Source organism: Lynx canadensis, chromosome A1 (assembly GCF_007474595.2).
Source record: "Lynx canadensis isolate LIC74 chromosome A1, mLynCan4.pri.v2, whole genome shotgun sequence".
In the NCBI taxonomy this organism is placed as follows: Eukaryota; Metazoa; Chordata; class Mammalia; order Carnivora; family Felidae; genus Lynx; species Lynx canadensis.
In genome coordinates, this window is record NC_044303.2 from 14,488,746 (window position 1) to 14,508,141 (window position 19,396).

General features: G+C 41.8%; 1 protein-coding gene across 4 annotated transcripts in view; it reads right to left on the reverse strand.

Annotated features, from left to right (window-relative positions):
• Nucleotides 1–19,396, reverse strand: part of DCLK1 (doublecortin like kinase 1) — a 348,175-nt gene that overhangs the window by 52,901 nt on the left and 275,878 nt on the right. For 2 of the 4 annotated variants that reach the window (XM_032593819.1, XM_032593840.1), the window contains exons 7-10: nucleotides 14,161–14,245; nucleotides 11,107–11,215; nucleotides 4,423–4,480; nucleotides 3,814–3,933 (exon numbers count right to left, since the gene is read on the reverse strand). In XM_032593819.1, coding sequence (XP_032449710.1) covers nucleotides 3,814–3,933; nucleotides 4,423–4,480; nucleotides 11,107–11,215; nucleotides 14,161–14,245 — 372 coding nt within the window. Of the gene's footprint in view, nucleotides 1–3,813; nucleotides 3,934–4,422; nucleotides 4,481–11,106; nucleotides 11,216–14,157; nucleotides 14,246–19,396 lie in introns of all 4 variants that reach the window. The other 2 variants (XM_030309040.1, XM_032593833.1) reach the window with 1 other exon arrangement.

Genomic DNA, 19,396 nt, shown 5'->3' on the forward strand with positions numbered 1-19,396 from the left:
AACTTTTGTTTCCCTTGTTCCTTGCTAACTTGTTATTTGGAGACACAGGATGATTGTAGGCTCCAATTTTAGTTCTATTTATTTGAAGCCCTTTCAGAAATTTGGGTCTGATTTACTAACAACGTTTGCATCATTCTTGCACACAGTGCACCAAACGGCCGAGCACAGGAGCCAACTGTGTTCATCTGTTGCCTCAGGTGGTAAGGGATTGCATTGTTGTTTTTAAATAGCAAAAATAAAACACAGCCCGTGCAGGCTGACAATTTTCGAATGTCACCCTCTGGCGTGGCCTCTGCTCCCCTGTACAGCCTTAACTCAGGGGGCTTCTCTCACGGTCCGTTCAGTTCCCAAACTAAACATATACATTTGTGTCAACATGAACACTTTCTCTCGGCCTTCTGTTTCTCTCAAAGGCGAGGCTGCCAGATGTGGGTTTACAGGTTGTCTCCATGCCTCTCCAGGAGGTGGGATTTCCACTGCGGTCTGCATGAACAGCACCCCGATGCAGCCGGATGTGTGCGTGGCTGAGTACGGCAACCCCACAACGACTCCACGGGTGTCCTAGTTATCCAGGTAGGCTCCGGGCATCCTGTATCCCCCCTTCTTCTGCATCCTCAACAAAGCAGTCAGCCAGTTCTTCCCATAAGTCGTGCCGCATGCACAGCCTCCCGGGCCATCCACTGCATCTCCCGGGTGAAGGTTTTTGTTGCACTGTCCCTGGGGGCTGTCATGTGGCCTCACAACGTGCCCTCTTGCCAGGACGTTCATACAAAACATCCGGCGAAATGACTGTTGCCTTCCCACGTGCAATGGTGGCATTTTCTTCTCCCTTCAGGAAGTCAGCATTCCTTTCCCCCATGGTTCTCCATGCTCAGTTGCCCTGCTTCATGCCAACCTGTTTCATCCCATCTCCTGCCACTAGCTGGACCCATCAGTCACCTTTATGCTCCAGCCAGGATATTCTTCCCAGATCATTAAAACATGCCCAGATCACCCTGCATTCCAGACCTGTCCTTAGAGCCCCCTTCCTAGAGTGTCCCCCTTTTTTTTTTTTAATTTTTTTTTTCAACGTTTATTTATTTTTGGGACAGAGAGAGACAGAGCATGAACGGGGGAGGGGCAGAGAGAGAGGGAGACACAGAATCAGAAACAGGCTCCAGGCTCCGAACCATCAGCCCAGAGCCTGACGTGGGGCTCAAACTCCCGGACCGTGAGATCGTGACCTGGCTGAAGTCGGACGCTTAACCGACTGCGCCACCCAGGCGCCCCTTTTTTTTTTTTTTTTTTTTTTTTAAAGGAAGAGAGAGAATGCATGCCGGAGGGGCAGCGAGAGGCAGAGAGAAAGAATTTTAGGCAGCCTCCACACCCAGCTCAAAGCCCGACTTGGGCTCCATCCCACAACCCTGGGATCATGACCTGAGCTGAAATCAAGAGTCGGATATTTAAGAGACTGAGCCACCTAGGCTCCCCCCTGGAACGTCGCTTCTAGTCTCTTTGTCTTTCTAACTCCTGCTGATCAATGAGGGCCTGGCTGCAGGGTCACCTCCCCGACAAGGCCTGCCTTCCTCGGAACACATACACAGTTCCCATGTGCACACATCTGTAGGCAGAAGTCTAAAGGCCTATTCTTATTAATTTTGGAATTTCACTCATAATAACTGTTACTTTACTGTTTTCCAGAATATAAGCCTTGTCTATCCTATAGCTGCAGGCACTCTGGCATACCACCGGACATTTAGGGTTTGAGAGGCATAGCCTTAGCTAGATTTCTCAGGGGGGAAATGTTGTGGAAGCCTTTCAAGTCAAGCCTGGGGTTAGCCTTCACTTCCTGGGACGCTTCCAGACCTGGTCTCACAGCAATTCGGGGTCAGCCTAAACTTAAGGGTATGATCTGGTGGTACAATTGAGAAGTCCCGATGCTAGACTACGCAGACACTCTCTGGCCTTGTTAGGCTAGCTTGGTGCCCCAGAGGAACTTCGCAAAAGGCTGTTAAGTGAAGTGAGGACCTCCCAGTGGTACTTAGCTATTGTCGCCTGACCAAGCAAATGAGTGACAATCACACTAGGCTCTCCCACAAAACGTATTCCGAGCTCTTAAGCCTTTGCCTCTTTCATTTCTCAGCTTCAAGTTTAAGTTGGCCTTAACTCTGCAAAAATCAGCCAGTAAATGGGGGATAATCAATGTTTAACAGCACACACAAGGGCAAGAAGAATGGTTTAAATTTATTGCTCTAAAAATTAAAGTCATGGGGCGCCTGGGTGGCTCAGTCGGTTGAGCGTCCGACTTTGGCTCAGGTCATGATCTCGTGGTTTGTGAGTTCGAGCCCCGCGTCGGGCTCTGTGCTGACAGCTCAGAGCCTGGAGCCTGCTTCGGATTCTGCGGCTCCCTCTCTCTCTGCCCCTCCCCCACTTGTGCACTGTCTCTCTCTGTTTCTCAAAAATGAATAAATGTAAAAAAAATTTTTTTTCTTTTTAATTAAAGTCACTGTAAAAATATTACCTTTGGTGCTAGATAAAGTATATTTTATAATATTGGTAATTACCAAACTTTATTTGGCAATAAAGCACCAATATGAAAATCTTCTGAATAACTGAAATCAGCCTTTTTTTGTTGAAAGAACAGTTTACCATTTTTTATCTCCCTTAGCTTCAAATGTGACAATAACCTATATCACTATAAACAAATAAGTCCCACCTCTCTGAAGGAACAAATCCTAACATGAGGAAGGAAAAAGGAGGCTTCACCTGTAGAGATAAATAGCCACTAAGAAAAAAAAAGCCAACGGTTCTAAAGTAAAGCAACTCTGAATAATAGAAGTTTAAAGGCTCTTCGAATGAGTATTTTTTCTATATAGTAACAGATTAGTTTATCACATGCTGTCTTTGTCTTAAATCTTTACCCAAGGAAACACCACCTTCCACAGTATTGATTCCTGCCACCAGCTGGGGTGTGGGATTCCAAACAGGGTTCCTGGAGCCCAAGGCTCTCACTGATGGATGTGCACAGTTGATGCAGAGGGTGGTGTGACCGGTTTACGACATTTTACAAGTGAAGTAGAAATCGGTCACACCTTCAGTTAGAGCAACAAAATAGAAAAGTGAAAACTATCACTCCATGCAAACTAAACATTAAATTTATAAAAACGTTTAGTTACTGAAAATGTTAAATATGGAAGTAGAGGCAAGAGATGGGTCACCTTTCACGTAGATTCAGCCGTTATTAACATATGGCCATTTCCATATTCTGTGATTAATAAAACACAAATGTAATCTTATGTGACAGGACAAGGTTGTAACATTTACTGAAAGGCAGCAGAATATTCGCATGATTGTTAAGACTGTGCTGTTTCTCTGTTAGGTTGGTGACTAAAAGTTTAAAGCCTTTCTTAAATATAAGAATGGTTGGGACATTTGCATGCCGTTCATGAAAATGTGAACGATTTCCACTAAAATGATAACAACAATGATCGTAATGGTATCTAACACTTTCTGTGTGTTAGCAAGTGCATGACAGAAGCCATCCCTCTTGTTTTCACCATAACACTCCTGGTAGGTGCTATTATTCTTCTCATTTTACATATGAGGAAACTGAGGTACAGAGAGGTATACCCAAGGTCAGAAAGCTGTTGTAAGGCAAGGCTGAGACTTGAACTCTTGCAGTAAAATTCTAGTATTAATACTCTTCACCATTATGCCAATGCATAGAAATGAGAGACTAAACACTGATGGAAGGGAATAAAGGAGAGAGCGCTATCTATTATATAGAAAAGCATGGTGCCTCGTGTAAGTTTATTCTTTTTCTAAGATACACACCTTTACTAGTTCCATGACAAGATACAGTTCTGTTGGCACATCCATCTCTTCGATCAGAAGAACAATATTGGGATGCTTCACTCTTCTTAAAATAGACACCTCATTCTGGATCATGTGCTCCTGTTCGAGGGAAAAGTTACCTTAATCAATATACACGTCAAAACATATGAAGAGCTAACTCACATGAGTAAAGCTATACTATTTGAGGATCAAAGGAGATACATTTTGGTAAAATATAATGAATATATCTTAGATCCTGATATTCGGATAGCCTACAATCACCACAAGCTGTTAAAGGTCCTCAGATGATGCTCGTAATTTTAGAACCTATCAGGATAACTCTAACTGCATATAGAAGGATGGAATGAAACTTAAAACACAACGGTAAATAAAGCAAGTAAACAAACAATGATAAGCGACAGAAATAACATACAGCCATTCCAATTAACTTTTATCCCAAGAATATCTATAAAGTTATATTCCAATAAATACATAACATTCTATTCCACCCAAATGAAACCCCTAGGGTGAACTTATATTTGGGAACTAATCTTTGTGTTTCTACCCCCCACAACAATGTATTTTCACAATAATAAACCGTATACATACTTTGCCTCGACATTTGCTTTTCTTGATAATTTTCAGAGCATATTCCCTAGCAGTTGACCTGCAAAGAGAAAATATTTGTAAAAAATAAATTGAATCTCAAATCTATTGAGTCATTTTGGTAAGGATTAATTTCTTACCCCATAGATCTTGCATCAAATAGATGTAAATACTTTATAAAAAGAAAACACCTCTTTTTTTCCTTTTTTCAAAGAAATATGTATATCTTAAGGGGCTGACCAAGTGTGCAGACAACCAGCATGATAGCATAGAAACATCTTGAGCTGTTAATGTTACCATATTGTAATAATGTTCCCACCATTATTGCTATTGCCAAGCGTAACTCTTCCTGCCGGGTTGCCCAGCCCTGCCCTGCCCTCTGAAGTGTGTGGTCAGGACATAAAGCAGACGTGAGTTTCTGCCCTTCTACCCAATCTCTCTTGAGGTTCTGTCTCCATGAAGTGTGGCCGTGACCGTTTTCTGAATGGCTCTCACAGTCTTACTGAAACCTCTCAGTACACAGCTCACACTCTTTAGACTCTGGTTCAGTGTGCAAGTCTACGAGTTCTGTTGGAGAAAGCATGGATGATGTGTTCAAGGTGTACAGAAAGGGATATGCCCATTATCTGAGCTTCTTGTGACTTCTTGGGCCTTCTGTGGTGGTGTCATATCACAGAAATAAGACAGAGGCGACAGTTAGTTCATCTCCCAAAGCCACAAGGCAGCATCAAAATCAGGACTCTTGAGGTCTTGAGGACTCTGCTTCACACACAGCCCAGCCAACACTGCCCTCCCCACCATGATGGGTGTGGGAGGGAGGGTTTAGTCACCCAGCTACCTTTAAATAGCTTCCTAAGTGGTGTTAGCATTTCTAAGATGCTGTAGTGCCAAAAAACGACCGACCGCTCTATTGTCCAAGGACACGACGTATACTTAATAAGCATAAGAAACCACTATTTTACAAGCATTGCCATTTCATTTCTGGTGGGAAACTGAGACAGCTTAGCTCCTTCCCTAGAGATAACAGCCAACTTTAGGGATCCAAATGAAATACAGTGGGAGTGGGGCTGATTAAAAACAAAAGTTTAAAATAGGGCTTTAGAACCTTCAGGATAGAGAATCAAATGAGGATTTCCTACTTATGTGCTTAGAGCTAGAGTGACCTGCCGATAAATGAAAGAGGCCACATATTAGCAGGGTGTCTCAGGGGCGTGACATGGATGGTGTCGTCTGCTAAAACTGCTTCTCCCAGGATACTTCCAGGTCCCTGCCTGGATAAATAGGAAAGTGAAATTACACATATTCAAGGGGACTCCTCACATTATGAAGGGATCACCGGGTCCCTTTAAGTAGCCTCTTCTTTAGAGGCTTCCGAAGGGTCTGTTCGCAAATGTGAAAACCCTCAATCTAGAGGAAAACTAAAAGCTGAAGTGCTTCTAGATTCTGCTTTTCACGAATCACTAAAAAAACTATAGTAAAACAAATCTGAGCTTTGAATCCATGAGCAATTTCCTATCTGGTTTAAAACGTTTCATTCGATGACAGAGAAATCTGGACTATCAGGCTGACTGCTGTGATAAAAGCCAGTAGTCCCAGGGAGGGCCAGCGAGCTGGAATGGAGGTCACATTTCATTCTGTGCCTCCATAAAGGGGTGGATGACAGGACAGTGTTGGTGAGAAGAGAGGGGGCCTTTTTAGTTTTTTCATTCCCTGTGTTTGCCATTTGATCCTCTGTTTCCCTGCAAGGAGTAAGATTTCAGGATGCAAAGCAAAGGGCTGGTGTAGGACCAGGAAGGCTGAATCTTCTCTACAGCGGGACAAGGAACAGAATCTCCAAGGAGCAAGTGGGTGTATTGGCTCCCAAGACACCAAGCAAATCAAGTTATGTACTGAGCCTAGGGCTGAAAGGAAAATGCGAGCAAGCCTGGGTTGCTGTGGCCCCAGGGCTTAGAAGGAAAAGGGACTTTATGAGTTCAGTACCCAGAACCTTACATAATACGACTCAACACTCGGTTAGATTTACCCACCGAAATTAATACCGCAAGTTTTCTTTCTTGATTCCTTGAGGACGGAACTATAAAGTCATAGTAAAATCCTTAATTATTGGAAGTATATGTTTATAGGAAAGCAGCCGAGTCTGGAAAATTAGCCTGAAAACAGGTGTTAGTACTAAATGTATACCATAAGAATAAAAATTTAACTGCTTGCTTTAAGTTGGTAAATGAAAACACTTGGCAAGAAATAAAACCTTAAATCAAGTATTTGTCTTCCTGCATACCCTAACACAGAGGACCCCTGTGCCCCTGTAATTACGCAGCAAGCGGTTACAGGCATGGTTTTTGGGGGGGGGTGCCTGGGTGGCTCAGTCGGTTGGGCGTCCGACTTCGGCTCAGGTCATGATCTCACGGTTGATGCGTTCGAGCCCTGCATCAGGCTCTGTGCTGACAGTTCGGTGCCTGGAGCCTGCTTCAGATTCTGTGTCTCCCTCTCTCTCAAAAATAAATAACCATTAAAAATTAAAAAAAAAAAAACACACGCATGGTTCTTTGGTAGTTACAGAGGTGAGTATAACTTGGTCCCTGTCCCCAAGGACAGGAGTCTACAGTTTGTTATAGCGAGGACACTAGACACAGGGATTGCTGGTGAAACTGTCAGCCATTTGCTTGTTTCTGAAATTACATTCTTGACCTTGCACAGAATCATGGAGCCCTTGAATGTCACAGCAAAGGCAGCAGCAGCAGCAGCTAGACAGATTTTGTTTGCTTCCTCGTATACAGGAACCGAATTTGTAAGGTCTCTTCCTGTTAGGTTTGACCTAAGGTGAGAAACTGAACTACTAAGAGAGAAATTTCCAAATTTTACAAACTTGAACTAAGTCTAATTTTTAATATTCGTGCTAAAAAACAATGGTTTGGAGAAAGCTGTCCTGTTTAGACTTGGTGACTGTCAACCCAAGGCCAGCCTGCTCCCCCCCACTCTCCCCAAGGCAGCAGAATGCTTAGTGATTGGGTGTCTTGGACTAATGTGCTTTTTGTTGTGGCTCTTATGGGGGATTTGCTAGGTTTTCAGGGTACTAAAAAAGATTACGTGGAAAAGGAAAAACAGCTTCCCAGGCATTCCCACCATAGCATTTGATGAATTTCATGGCTGTCCTTTGATCATGGGTCATGTTCTCAAGCAGAGGGACCAGGGTCTCATCTCTCTCTATAGACCCAGATGTGTCCACTGTAGGCCTGAGTTAGCGGGGGCTCCAAGCATGTTGGGTGAGGTGCAGAGATTCCAGAGCGTGGTGGCATTTAGGACCCCCCAACAAAGAGGGGTTCATAAACAGCACCCTTTGTTTACCTCATAATCATAATAAAGCCCATCTCAGCCTCCTCCTAATGGGGTAACTGTGGAGAGCCCAGTCTCACATCTCTGGAGTAGAGTTTTATTTTGAATTTGAGCGCGAGCCCCAATGGCTATTGGGTGCCAAGCATCCTTGGGAAGAAAAGAAGGAAGCACACTGCCAGCTAGCTGAAAAATAGCTAAGCTTCTCCATTCTGACTCATCCTCCAAATTGCACTTCAGAAGGAAATACCTTCAAACTACAGTTACAAGGTTTTGAGGTTCTTGAGAATTCTGAAGACTTTCTAGGTAGATGCAACCCATTATTTGTGACACTGAAGCCTCAGAATGTTCAGATGGGTTCGAGCCCACCTACACTCACTGCTGAAGCCAATGGTTTCATTGTATACTTCCTCAGGTTTATAGGGGAAGTAGGGAGAGAGGGAATCATGGGCAGCTCGAATCTTAATACGATTCTGATGCCTATATTGCTGAAAATGCAAGCAGTGCAGGTAGACAGGAGGGCCAAAACCTATCTGAGACACTGTCACTGGTCATAACTGCACCACATGTACCCTCGGCTTGTATGGTGATTAGTGCATGAAGAGCCAGGAAAGCCAAAGATGAAGGCCACCTCATTGAGAGCCCACTACTCATGCTCTGACTTCTCTATAGTGCTTTTCAGCTTTCTGAGTTTTCTTTGGGGCCTCGAGTGCTCTATGAAACAGCTTCAGAATAGAACACGTCTCAGTTCACCAACTTCCTTTAGCACGTCCTAGGGTCTCCCGAGGCCACTGGAGAAACTGTTGCTGGGGAGGAGAAAAAAATCTAGGCGGGCCTGGCAGTTACTACCAAAGGATATGCTGGCTCGCGACCATGGAACAAAAAGCCTACAGAACACTGTTATTGTATCCATTGTTATAGGAAAACCTTCCCTGTGACAGCATATTATTAACAGAGGAGGGACATATTTGCTCTTGTTAGTACTCATGCATCCTTCAAAATATGGCAGAATGTACCCGCAAGCAATGTGTGCCATTCACAACGTTCTTAGCTTGCTTTTATTTTCTTGGACCTCTGGAAAATATTAAAAGAATGTTTCGTGATGCCTCCAGGGAGAGAGGGCACATGCCATATGTCCTCATTCAGCAGGAGCAGAATATTAACACTTTTTGGAGCGATCTGGTGTTTAGACTCTGAAGGTTTGTACGAAGAGACCCAAGATGTGAACTCATGCAAAATGAACACAAGCCAAACTAGAGAGAAAGAAATTAATTCTGGATGGAACCCTGATAAATTCCTTCTGTGGGAAGACCAGTAATGTTGGACTAAGACGCCATCATGCTCCCTGTGCTAGCTAGAAGACACAGCACATGGCTGCCACACCAGACTCAACAGATGATGAACTCTGGCAGATACCCCACATACGAAGGGCAATCTGCTAAAAATGGGAATTTCTGCTACGGTGGAAAAAACGTTAAAAAATAGTTGAATTGACTATCAGTAAAGGTATAAATGAAATATAAACGTATTTAAACACACCCACACTTCCATCCATTGCCTTAAGAATGGCTTCCTTGATTTAATTTTGGACTTCTTTCTACAGGAACAGATAGGGCATGTGTGACTTTAGATCAGATAAGCTGCATTCTCATGATGGACTCTTGGAGGCAGCAGAGCGGTCAAAGTGTGGGTTCTGGAGCTGGGCTCGGACCCATGCCTTACTAAGTACTTCCTCGTTGAGCGATTTTGGGCATTTCACTTCTCTAGGTGTTCTTTGTATGCTATAAATGGAGACAATACCAATATTATGGACTATCATGGCAATTACATGAAATATGATAAGGGCTTAGTGTGTGTACATAGTGTGTGCTCAGCAAACAGTGGTTGTTCCTGTTTGTGAAGGTGTGAAGCCTAGGAAAGCAATGGAGAATTTTCTATATTTGGTGGTGATGCAATAAATGGTCACACTGCGTGGTGGCAGTAGGGTGATGAGGGGAAGACAGGGGAAAAGTTGGCCTAGCAGTAACTACCAAGGGGTTTTCCATACTGCCGATTCCTCACGCCCCTCTTACAAACAGTGGCTGCTACAGCAGTTTGCTAGCACTGGGAATACCCTAGCCCACCTGGTATGCTGGGGTGGAGCAAAGTTTGAGATTTGGTGCACAAGGGTATCTTGACGAGGGCTCTGTCACCTTAGTCAGGGAAGCGTCTCCCTAACAGCCGCAAAGGAAGCAAAGTTTCCTTTGCAAAATCTGGGGAGCAAATCGGTGGACGCTGGCCAAACTAAGGACCCCTGTGGTGTCCGAGGCCCTGTGCAGACCTCCAGCTCTAAAGTAGCATGAAACTGTGCTTCTAAATCAGAGCCCCTGGAGAAGAACAAGCTGGGGATCTTGCCAGGCTAACGCTCCTAGTCCGAGGCATCCTCCCTGAGTGGTAGGGCAGAGGGAAGGAGCGTTATCTCACACAGCGCTGACCCGCAGAGGCCCAGCCTCACTCAGGGCAGAGAAAAGTGGCAAAGGAAGCGCACACACCCCGGGCCGGTCCCCAGGAAGCCAGTGGGGTACACCCACCCCCCTCAAGGAACGAGGCAGGTTCCCCCTGACTTTTCAAAACTCTGCTCACCAGCTCTGAGAAGATGCTTCTGGCTCACCAGGCCCCTGTAAAGCAAGAATCTGCTCAAGAAAGGAATTCCAATTCGAACACCCGGCTTAGAGTTTGAGGCCACTTTAATCTGGGTTGTGACTTTATTAGTTGTCACTTCATCTAGGAGCCACCAGCCACTGTCCTTGATTAGGTACCAAAGTCTCAGGCATAAACCTTTTACTCCAAACCCCTCGCCTTTGGCCCACAAGAGTACCGATGTCTTTCATTTTAAGATATTTTAATGCACTAAACACTATTTTTGTTGGCATCAGTACAGATGCGTTTTAAAGCAAGGTTATTATATTTAATTTGATGATATATCATGTTAGAATTCACTGTATACAAAAACGTTCTGACCTCTACAAAATGGCTCCAGAAAGTGCAGAAAAAACTGCTCAATATGTTTTTTTTTTTTTTTTTTTTTTTTTTACCAAAATAAAAGGACTCACCTGAAAGATCTGGCAAAGTTTTGCTGAGTACATTAAAAAGGAAAAATCAAAGTCCTTAATTTATAGATTGTCCCAGAAATCACTACATTTTTCAAATCTGTTGTTAGATGGACTTTTCTTTCTTTAAATTTTTTTTTTGTTACATCTGGAGTTGAGACATTAACCTGTTCCATATGTGCCACAGACTGCAAATAAAGACACAATCTTGGAAAACATAATGCCAAATGTCTCCTTTAAAGTTCGATGCAAATGAGATCCTTCTCACCTTTCTACACATTCCTTGACAACAGCAAAATTTCCATCCCCTATTGTTCTTCCGACTTTATATCGTTCTGTTATTGTGGCTGGAATCTGGAAGCCTTCCTCCAACACTTCTGAAAGAATCATTAGTACATTTTTATCGGTAGAAAAGGGAACACAGATGTTGTAGCAGAGAGACATTTAGAAGTATCATCGGATAGACTGGAACTGATTCAGAATCAATATGTCACTTTCCGTACAGTGAGGCAAGCCCTGCTGCTGACACTCCATACTCAACAGTGTTTTACTAAGACGAATGATAAACTAAAAGGAAACGTAGAACGTATGGGGTCCATTCCCACCGATGGAAGAGGGACAGTGGGGATTCTGAGGAGGAAGTCTGGCTCTGTGGGTTTCATGCCAATGTGATCAATAGTGTTTACGGAACACCCCCTGTCTACAGAGAAATGACATTCCTAGGGATGGCTCAGTAGGAAAATGGAGTTTATAGGGGGCGCCGGGCTGCTTGACAGGGTAGAAGCATGAAGCATGCCTGCTGTTTGGACACTTAGCTTTACTACATCCTGAAGTGGAGATCTCCGTAAAATTCCTTATGAACTAAGCCCGGAGTGTCAGCCCTCCCCAGTATCAATGACCAGATTTTAGACAAATGTTCTCACCAGCAACCTGCATAGCAGATGTTGAGTTAAAATTGCAATATTTATTATGTCTGTGAACAGAACAGTTTTGTAGTTTCAATTATGTTAGTGCCACTAACACAACACATTTTCCCCCTTAAAATGCATTTTGAAACATTTTACAAATGCCTAATAATGCTTTAAATATCTGAGGCCATAAAACTAAATAAGCCACACTTAGGTCACATAAATATATTGGATAACCTTTACCATCTTAGGGGTGTAAAAAGCCTTTTATTGCTGGGCTCTAAAATTTACATGCTTTAAAGGTATAAATCCTAGCTCTCCCTCAGGCAAACCGAATACAAAATGTGATGGAAGGCCTAGTGTGTTTTCTAAATGTGCTCCTATTCTGACCTTTAATCATAAACTGAGACTAAACATTTCTTCTCGCAATAAAATTAAAACCTCAGGCGGTGCCTCGACTTTCTGGGTGATTTTTGTATTCTCCGTTAGTCCTCATCATTGGGGAACAACAAATGGAAACTCACAATTATCACACATGTGTGTTAGGACCCTTATTCTGGTTCTGTGATCATGCTCCATCTGTACCACTCTGGATTCTAGGGTGGATGGAATTTCTGGAAAGGGTTGTACAAAGTAGGACATTTGCTGCTGCTATTTTTACCCCTAGCATTTATTTGTGCAGCCTCTTTACCTCTTTATAGGTGACATTTTAGTCTTTGCCCACCGGAAGCTATCACAGTGGTCTCCAGAATAAAGTGAGAGCTGAAGCCAATTAACACCCCTTCCCTAATCCCCACCATCTCACACCCAAAGAAGCCAATAATTTTGCCTCTGTTTGAAAGACTTAGCCTGGGGATTTTTGTCTACTCCATGGGAATTAAAGGAGATGGCTGGAGAAGTTTCAAATCCACTGCAAAGCACCCGAATTTATAAAACATCTCTCAGATGACACGGTCTTAAGGCTCTTTACTACATGGATAATAAAAATAGCCATGCTTGGCTGTCAGAAGCAAGTCTGACTCCAGATGGGAAACGGAAGGAGGCACTTCATCCGTCCTTCCAGTGGATGCATCACTGAGGCACCCATCTGGAGCACACGGCTTGGGATTTTTTTTTTCCTATTGATAAAAATGTATCTTTTAGGCTTTTGGCTAAGAAGTCTTTGCTGAAGTCTTAGCCAAGGACCAGTTCATTTCATTAGGTAGATACAACACAGTAAAACAAAAGGCACTTTGAGATGGTTGAATTTCATAGTTCTGGAAATGCAAAAAAAAAAAAAAAAAAATCTGATACCGCATGGTAGTCAGGAAAGAATTCATGTGCAAATCACTTATCTCATTTGACATAATCAAAGTGCTTCCCCCCAAAGGTACTTTCTCTAGAAAACTAAATAATATCATTTCAAACAAATGAGGGATGCCGATTCTTTAACAGTGACTTGATCATATCAGTTTTCTACTCTTCTAAATACTTTCTCATAATTGATTTGAGCCTGATAATGACCCCCAGCAAGGAAAGAGGCATATAGTACAGTCTTACACAATTTTATAGAAGGGGAACCAAGGTGAAAAAAAGCTGAAGAGGCTTATCCAAAACAATTCAACGAGTCAGTGAAAAGGTCAATTCTGGAATCCAGGTCATTTGACCACATCAAAGAGAAATTCTAAAATGTACTAGCTTGGGGCGCCTGGGTGGCGCAGTCGGTTGAGCGTCCGACTTCAGCCAGGTCACGATCTCGCGGTCCATGAGTTCGAGCCCCCTGTCAGGCTGTGGGTTGACGGCTCAGAGCCTGGAGCCTGTTTCCGATTCTGTGTCTCCCTCTCTCTCTGCCCCTCCCCCGTTCATGCTCTGTCTCTCTCTGTCCCAAAAATAAATAAAAACGTTGAAAAAAAAATTAAAAAAAAAAAAATAAATAAAATAAAATGTACTAGCTTAAGGTACAAAGAATATTTTTTGCAACTGCTATCAAGTAATTCTTTTTGTAAGGCCATGTTTTCACACATTGAGTTCACTTAAGTACATCTGTGGGGCCAAACCAGTCAATCAAGAGAATAAGTATACTTTAATATACTGCAAGTGATCAGAATTGGGGAAAACAAAGGCAGCCATTACTTCCTTTTATTTTCAAAGTAGGCAATAGCTGGCCTTCTTAGAATACTTATACCCTCAGAGGATGTGAAATATCTCCAAATCGGGCTAATTCCCTTTTCCTGTTCCCATAGAGTAGATATGATCCCTGGGAGAAACTATATGCAATCCTATCCCCTTCCTCTGGCCCCCAGGAGCTGTGTTAAGCTTCTATTTCACAATGCTCCCAAAGTTACGGTTTTCTGAAGTAAATTTAGCCAACCCATCCTCTGCCCCCTGTACAAGGGAAGCCTTCTCCTCAGATACCAAGTTCCCAAGCTCACCACCTTCTCCAGGTCCATCATTCTCGTCCATTGAGCTGCAGACTTTGGTGGATGCAAGGGAAGTAGAGGAACCTCCATGTTGAGAGCTCTGCAAAAGGGAACAGACACAGAGAATGAAAACACTGGGTCAGGGTGCCAGTCTCCAGATGCTATGCCCAGCCCAGAATCTCGGGAAGTAACTGCACCCGTCACCAGGGAGGATTTGCTCTGAACACTCGAAAAGGGAGGTTTTTATTCAATTGGATTGCTTCTCTTTCCCACCCTATTAACCAGTAATGGATGGTTTAACTGTGTCAGGATAATCACTCTAAATTTGGATGTTCCTTGACTTTCTATTCCTTTTTCTCAAAATGAGCATCCCACAGCTTACTGTTTAGGTTTGTCAGATTTTAAGCATCTCACCTCACTTTTCCACAGTCTATCTGCAAACAGGCCTCAAATATGGTGCCACTCTGATCTCATCCAATGAGTTTTCTATTCTCACCATAGGAAAAAAAATCCTCTTCAGTTTATTTTATGGAATTTTCCAAAAAAAAATATTGAGGCTTACCACATCGTTGGAGAAAGGTTATAGAGTGGGTTTGTTAATTCCACTTTGCAATAAAGACACAAGTACTAAGCCGGTTATCGATATGTTAACTGTTACAAAATAAGTCTGAGGCAAAGACAGGAATAAAAGCCTAAGCCTGGTGATTCCCTTGTATTTTTGGTGTATTTTGACCCAAGACCAATGAGAGCAGACAGGGTAACAGCTCTATTACAAAGCTCAGAGGGTGAAACAATACCAAATATTTAGTACTATGATTAGCTACAGGGCAGTACTTTAACAATGAACCTTCCCATCTCTGCATCTATTCCTTGAGAAAACAATCTGCACATTTCAATGCTATTTCTAAACAGTGAACACAGCTTGTCCTAAAAGATCTTCCTTCTGTTTCCCTGGGTTTATCCACTTGGTTGGCCTGATGGGAGCAGGAGGCGGTGAGGGGGCGGCATTGGCTCATGGTGCCGGCTGTCTGTGGAGCAGAGAGAAGGGAAAGAGCATCTGTAGTTGAATTAATAATGAAGAGGTGGCGAGAAGCAAAGTTGACCTATTTTTCTTCTGCTTACCTGTTTCCCTTCAACCTCCTCCCCATTGCATCCAGCCTTAACAGGACACAAAGTGGGAGGGAGGAGAAAGTTTTATGTAATTCCTTTACCCCCAACAGTACCTTCATGTAAAAGCAAAGGTTATAGTTTTCACCAAAAAGACTAATATCATTCGGGAAATGTTACTTAAATCACTGCAGGGCCATTTGAGTCCACTGCCTGTTCTCCCAGGTTTGGCTAAGATAAATATGCTCCATTGGACAAGTTCATCAAAGCTGACAGCTGACATTGGGGTAAAAGTTAAATTCGCGGAAAGGATACATCTGCTTCTGTATAGGGCATCCTAGAAGTTGTGTGGTTACTCCAGAATACCCCCGAAGGCCACATAGTTTGTGTGGTGTGCCCTTTATTTTCCTATATCATGAGAATTCCCCCATCAATCAATCAGTCTGGTGACTTGAGTGGGGTCTTTTCCATCTCATCTAGCCTCCCTTTGTGACCAGCAGAACACATTTATCCTATATCAGGCTAGAAAGAGGGATTCAAATCATGACATTGAAACAGTTTTCTCTTGAGATGATACTATGTAGTCATAATCAACTCTGTCGAAGGTACTGTAAATGTATGAGCTTCTAAGTCACGCTCTGCTGACTTTTACTGAAGTCTGTGTGTGAAAACCTTGTATTTGTAATATTGGAATACAAGGCTTAAACAAGGCAGATTTACGATGTCGATGTCTGGAGAAAATAAACATTAACATTACCACATTTGAGAGGAAGGTGTGTGTTTTCCACAAAGTGAGGTCTTTTATCCCTTGTGTCATTGCTTTTGCTGTAGACATAATGTTGTTCCAAGCAGAAAAGCAGTAAGTAAATGTCTAAAATGTAGACCTTCTCTTCTGGGCTTTCTGATCCTTGAATTTCTTCCAGCAGCATCACAAGTGGTGTTTAATAATGTAGACACATTGCGGTTTGGGGTGGCAGGTGCTGTCTTGTCATATGGTGTTTTAAATTTTAGAATACAAAGACACATTCTTTCATCAAGCACTCGAATTAATAGACTAGTAGCATGTTTCCTAGCAAAGATGTCCACAGTTATGCACTCAATTCCAAAAGCTTGTTCTTTTAATAATATCAGATACTCAAAACAGAACGCTGACCCAGGGGCACCTGGCTGGCTCAGTCGGTTAAGCGTCCGACTTCGGCTCAGATCTCGAGGTCCATGAGTTCCAGCCCCATGTCAGGATCTGTGCTGGCAGCTTAGAGCCTGGAACCTGCTTCGGATTCTGTTTCCCTCTTTCTCTGCCCCTCCCCTCCTCACACTCTGTCTCAAAAATAATAAATCAACATTAAAAAAACAAAAAAGAACTCTGACCCAAAGTATATGAAAACATCTTTTAAACTGTAATGTGCTATAAACTTGCTGGATATTATTCACTTAAATGCCTTATCAACTAACTAATTGCATTTTTAACAGTTCAGCCAAACGTCTGATGCCCTGAATGCTTGCCACAACGCCAGCTGTGTTTTCTCTGCCTTATGGACAAAAACCCCTCAAGGATTTTAGGCTCTGGTTTGGAAAAAAAAAAAAAAAAAGGTAGAATTAACACAAGTTTGCTTACTTTTAGAATTGCTTATCTTCAACTTCAGGTTTGAAAATGTACCCAAGGTAATTTCAAATTTCATGCTGAGGGTAACAGCATTTTTTAAGAGAAAAATTTACTTAATTACAAGTAGAACTCCAAGAGGAATGTTCTCATTTTATTTTATGCTCAGAGTAAAAGATTCAGAGTATTCGATTTTTAATTGGGTTATCACTTCTTTTTCCCAAAGAAGTAAGATAGTTAACATTATACCCTTTTCTAAGACAATGATTATTCATAGATTAAAAGAATTTCAGGGATTGGAGTAAGCCTTAAATATTATCTATTCCACCCTACTTCTATTCAAAGACCAAATTCCCACTATAAAAATCCCAGCCATGTGGTAAAATGGCCTCTGTCCAAACACCTCCGCCAGTGAACACATTATTTCTTGAGGTAGCCCCTTAATTGTTCATATGAGGCCAAGAAAGTTCTTCCGTATGTTGAAATGATGTCCTTCTACATTTTCCTTTATTGGTCTTAGCTCTCACCTCTGGAGCTACCCATTACAGGTCTAATCCATTTTTCATATGACAGTGCTTCCGGAAGTTGGAAATAGTTACTGCACCCCTTCAATTTGGATATTCCCAGAGTTGTTTTTTTTTTTTTTTTTATTGTTCATCATGTGACAGAGCTCCATAACCTCTTTACCTTCCTATGGATACACTCCAGTTCTCAATAACTCTTGTTAATGCTAGTGTTAAAACAAATGTAATATTCTAGATGTACCTGACCAGCCCAGAGCAGAGGATAGAGCTTTCTTCCTTGTGAACAGAATATTAATGCACGGTAAGATCACATCGGCTTATTGATAGCACCATAGCTTTTTAGCCTGACACTGAGCTCACAGATATGTCAGATCTCCCTAGTCTGTATTTGAGAGGTTGGTGTTTTGGATCAAGTGTAAGACTTCCTATTTATTCATGTTAAATGTTATATTTATTACATAGATATGCTTGCAGACTGTTATTTTTTGGATTCTGGCTTTGTCACCTAATGTTTTTTGTCCTCTCTCCTAGTTGAAGTGATTCAACTAGCAAGAGATGGCTCTTTGTGTATGCTAGTTACTAATCCTAAATATACTAATTTAGACAGTGTTGGAACATTTTGATTACTGCCCATAAGTCTGATTGAAGGATTTTGAAAATAGTAAAGGGAAAATGTGTAAATTTTTGCTCTTTAGAATTAACCCAATGAGATTAACCAGCTTTATTTGTGACCGACAGAAGCCGAAAAGCCCACTTATATTTTTGCATGCTTACAAGTGAAATCAGTTTAGTTATTTGGCTTTTCTGGACAGATAAACCATTTTATAGTATATATAATGGTAAGATTTTATGTTTGCTTTAGTTTGCTAGTTCTAAGACATCTGGGTGCACAGTACAGAACATACAGTTATTTTAGAATTTAATGCAATTAGCTGCTCTAAGAGACATTGTGACATTTGAAATGTTATCACCTCCAAGCTGATTTAATGGAAACCAGGTGGGCAGGTTGCTGGCACCTGGATGCTTTTATGGCACACCTTCATAAAAGGACTGCCCTAAGTAAGAACACATCCGAAGTGTAGCTTTTCAGCTTGGGATCATATAACAGATGGAGAACATATCACACTTTTTGAAGTGAGAAAGCTGACATAACAGCTCTAACCACATTTTACCAAGATGTATCTGATGACTATGTAGTTAAAAACATTTCATTTTAAATATAATGGTACTAGTTACCCCTGCCATTTGTATTAATGGTGTCACTCACCTGAGGACTACACTGAATAAAGTTTTCAAAAATATCCAATTGATGCAACTGATCTATTCAAGGTAGAAAAATCTCACCAGATAACTTTAGCTTTGATTGGATAATTGTATTACTTCCACTCCACATTCTGTCTTGGCATACAATTATTACTTTGTTAATATTGATTTGAAAAACTGTAAAAAAAAAAAAAGAATTTGAAAATCAAGTGGATCAACTTTATAAAGAAAATGCAACCAATAAATAGTTACCAAACTCAAACTACTGTCTTGGTGATCTTGACTTGAAGTCTACAGAATCTGTAAAGATGACCTCCTTTAATAAAAAAAAAAAAAATTAAATCATACTCTTAGTGTAGAAAGCTTAAAACCCAAGGATTCTATATGAGTATAGACAAACCATACATTCATTTGCTCTCCGAGTGCGTATAGAACAAGTAGGTGACATCGATCCATAATAACTAGTAAGGTGTTATTATGTGAAACAAGAGAAAGGGAATTCCTTTTTTTCAAATTCCTCTGTCTGCATTCTTCATAACATGTTAGCCTAAATACAGTTTATGACAAGTAATCGTGTGTGTAACAAGAATCAGTATTGAAAAATGTAAAATGTTATCATAAAGATTCGGTCACAGTTTTTAAAAGACTGAAGACCCATTATTCATGAAATTGGTTTACTCAGAGGAACAAAAAATGAAAATGGGAATACTGGGATTAAATCTATGATACTGAAGCCACCCATGTGAGCCAAACATTC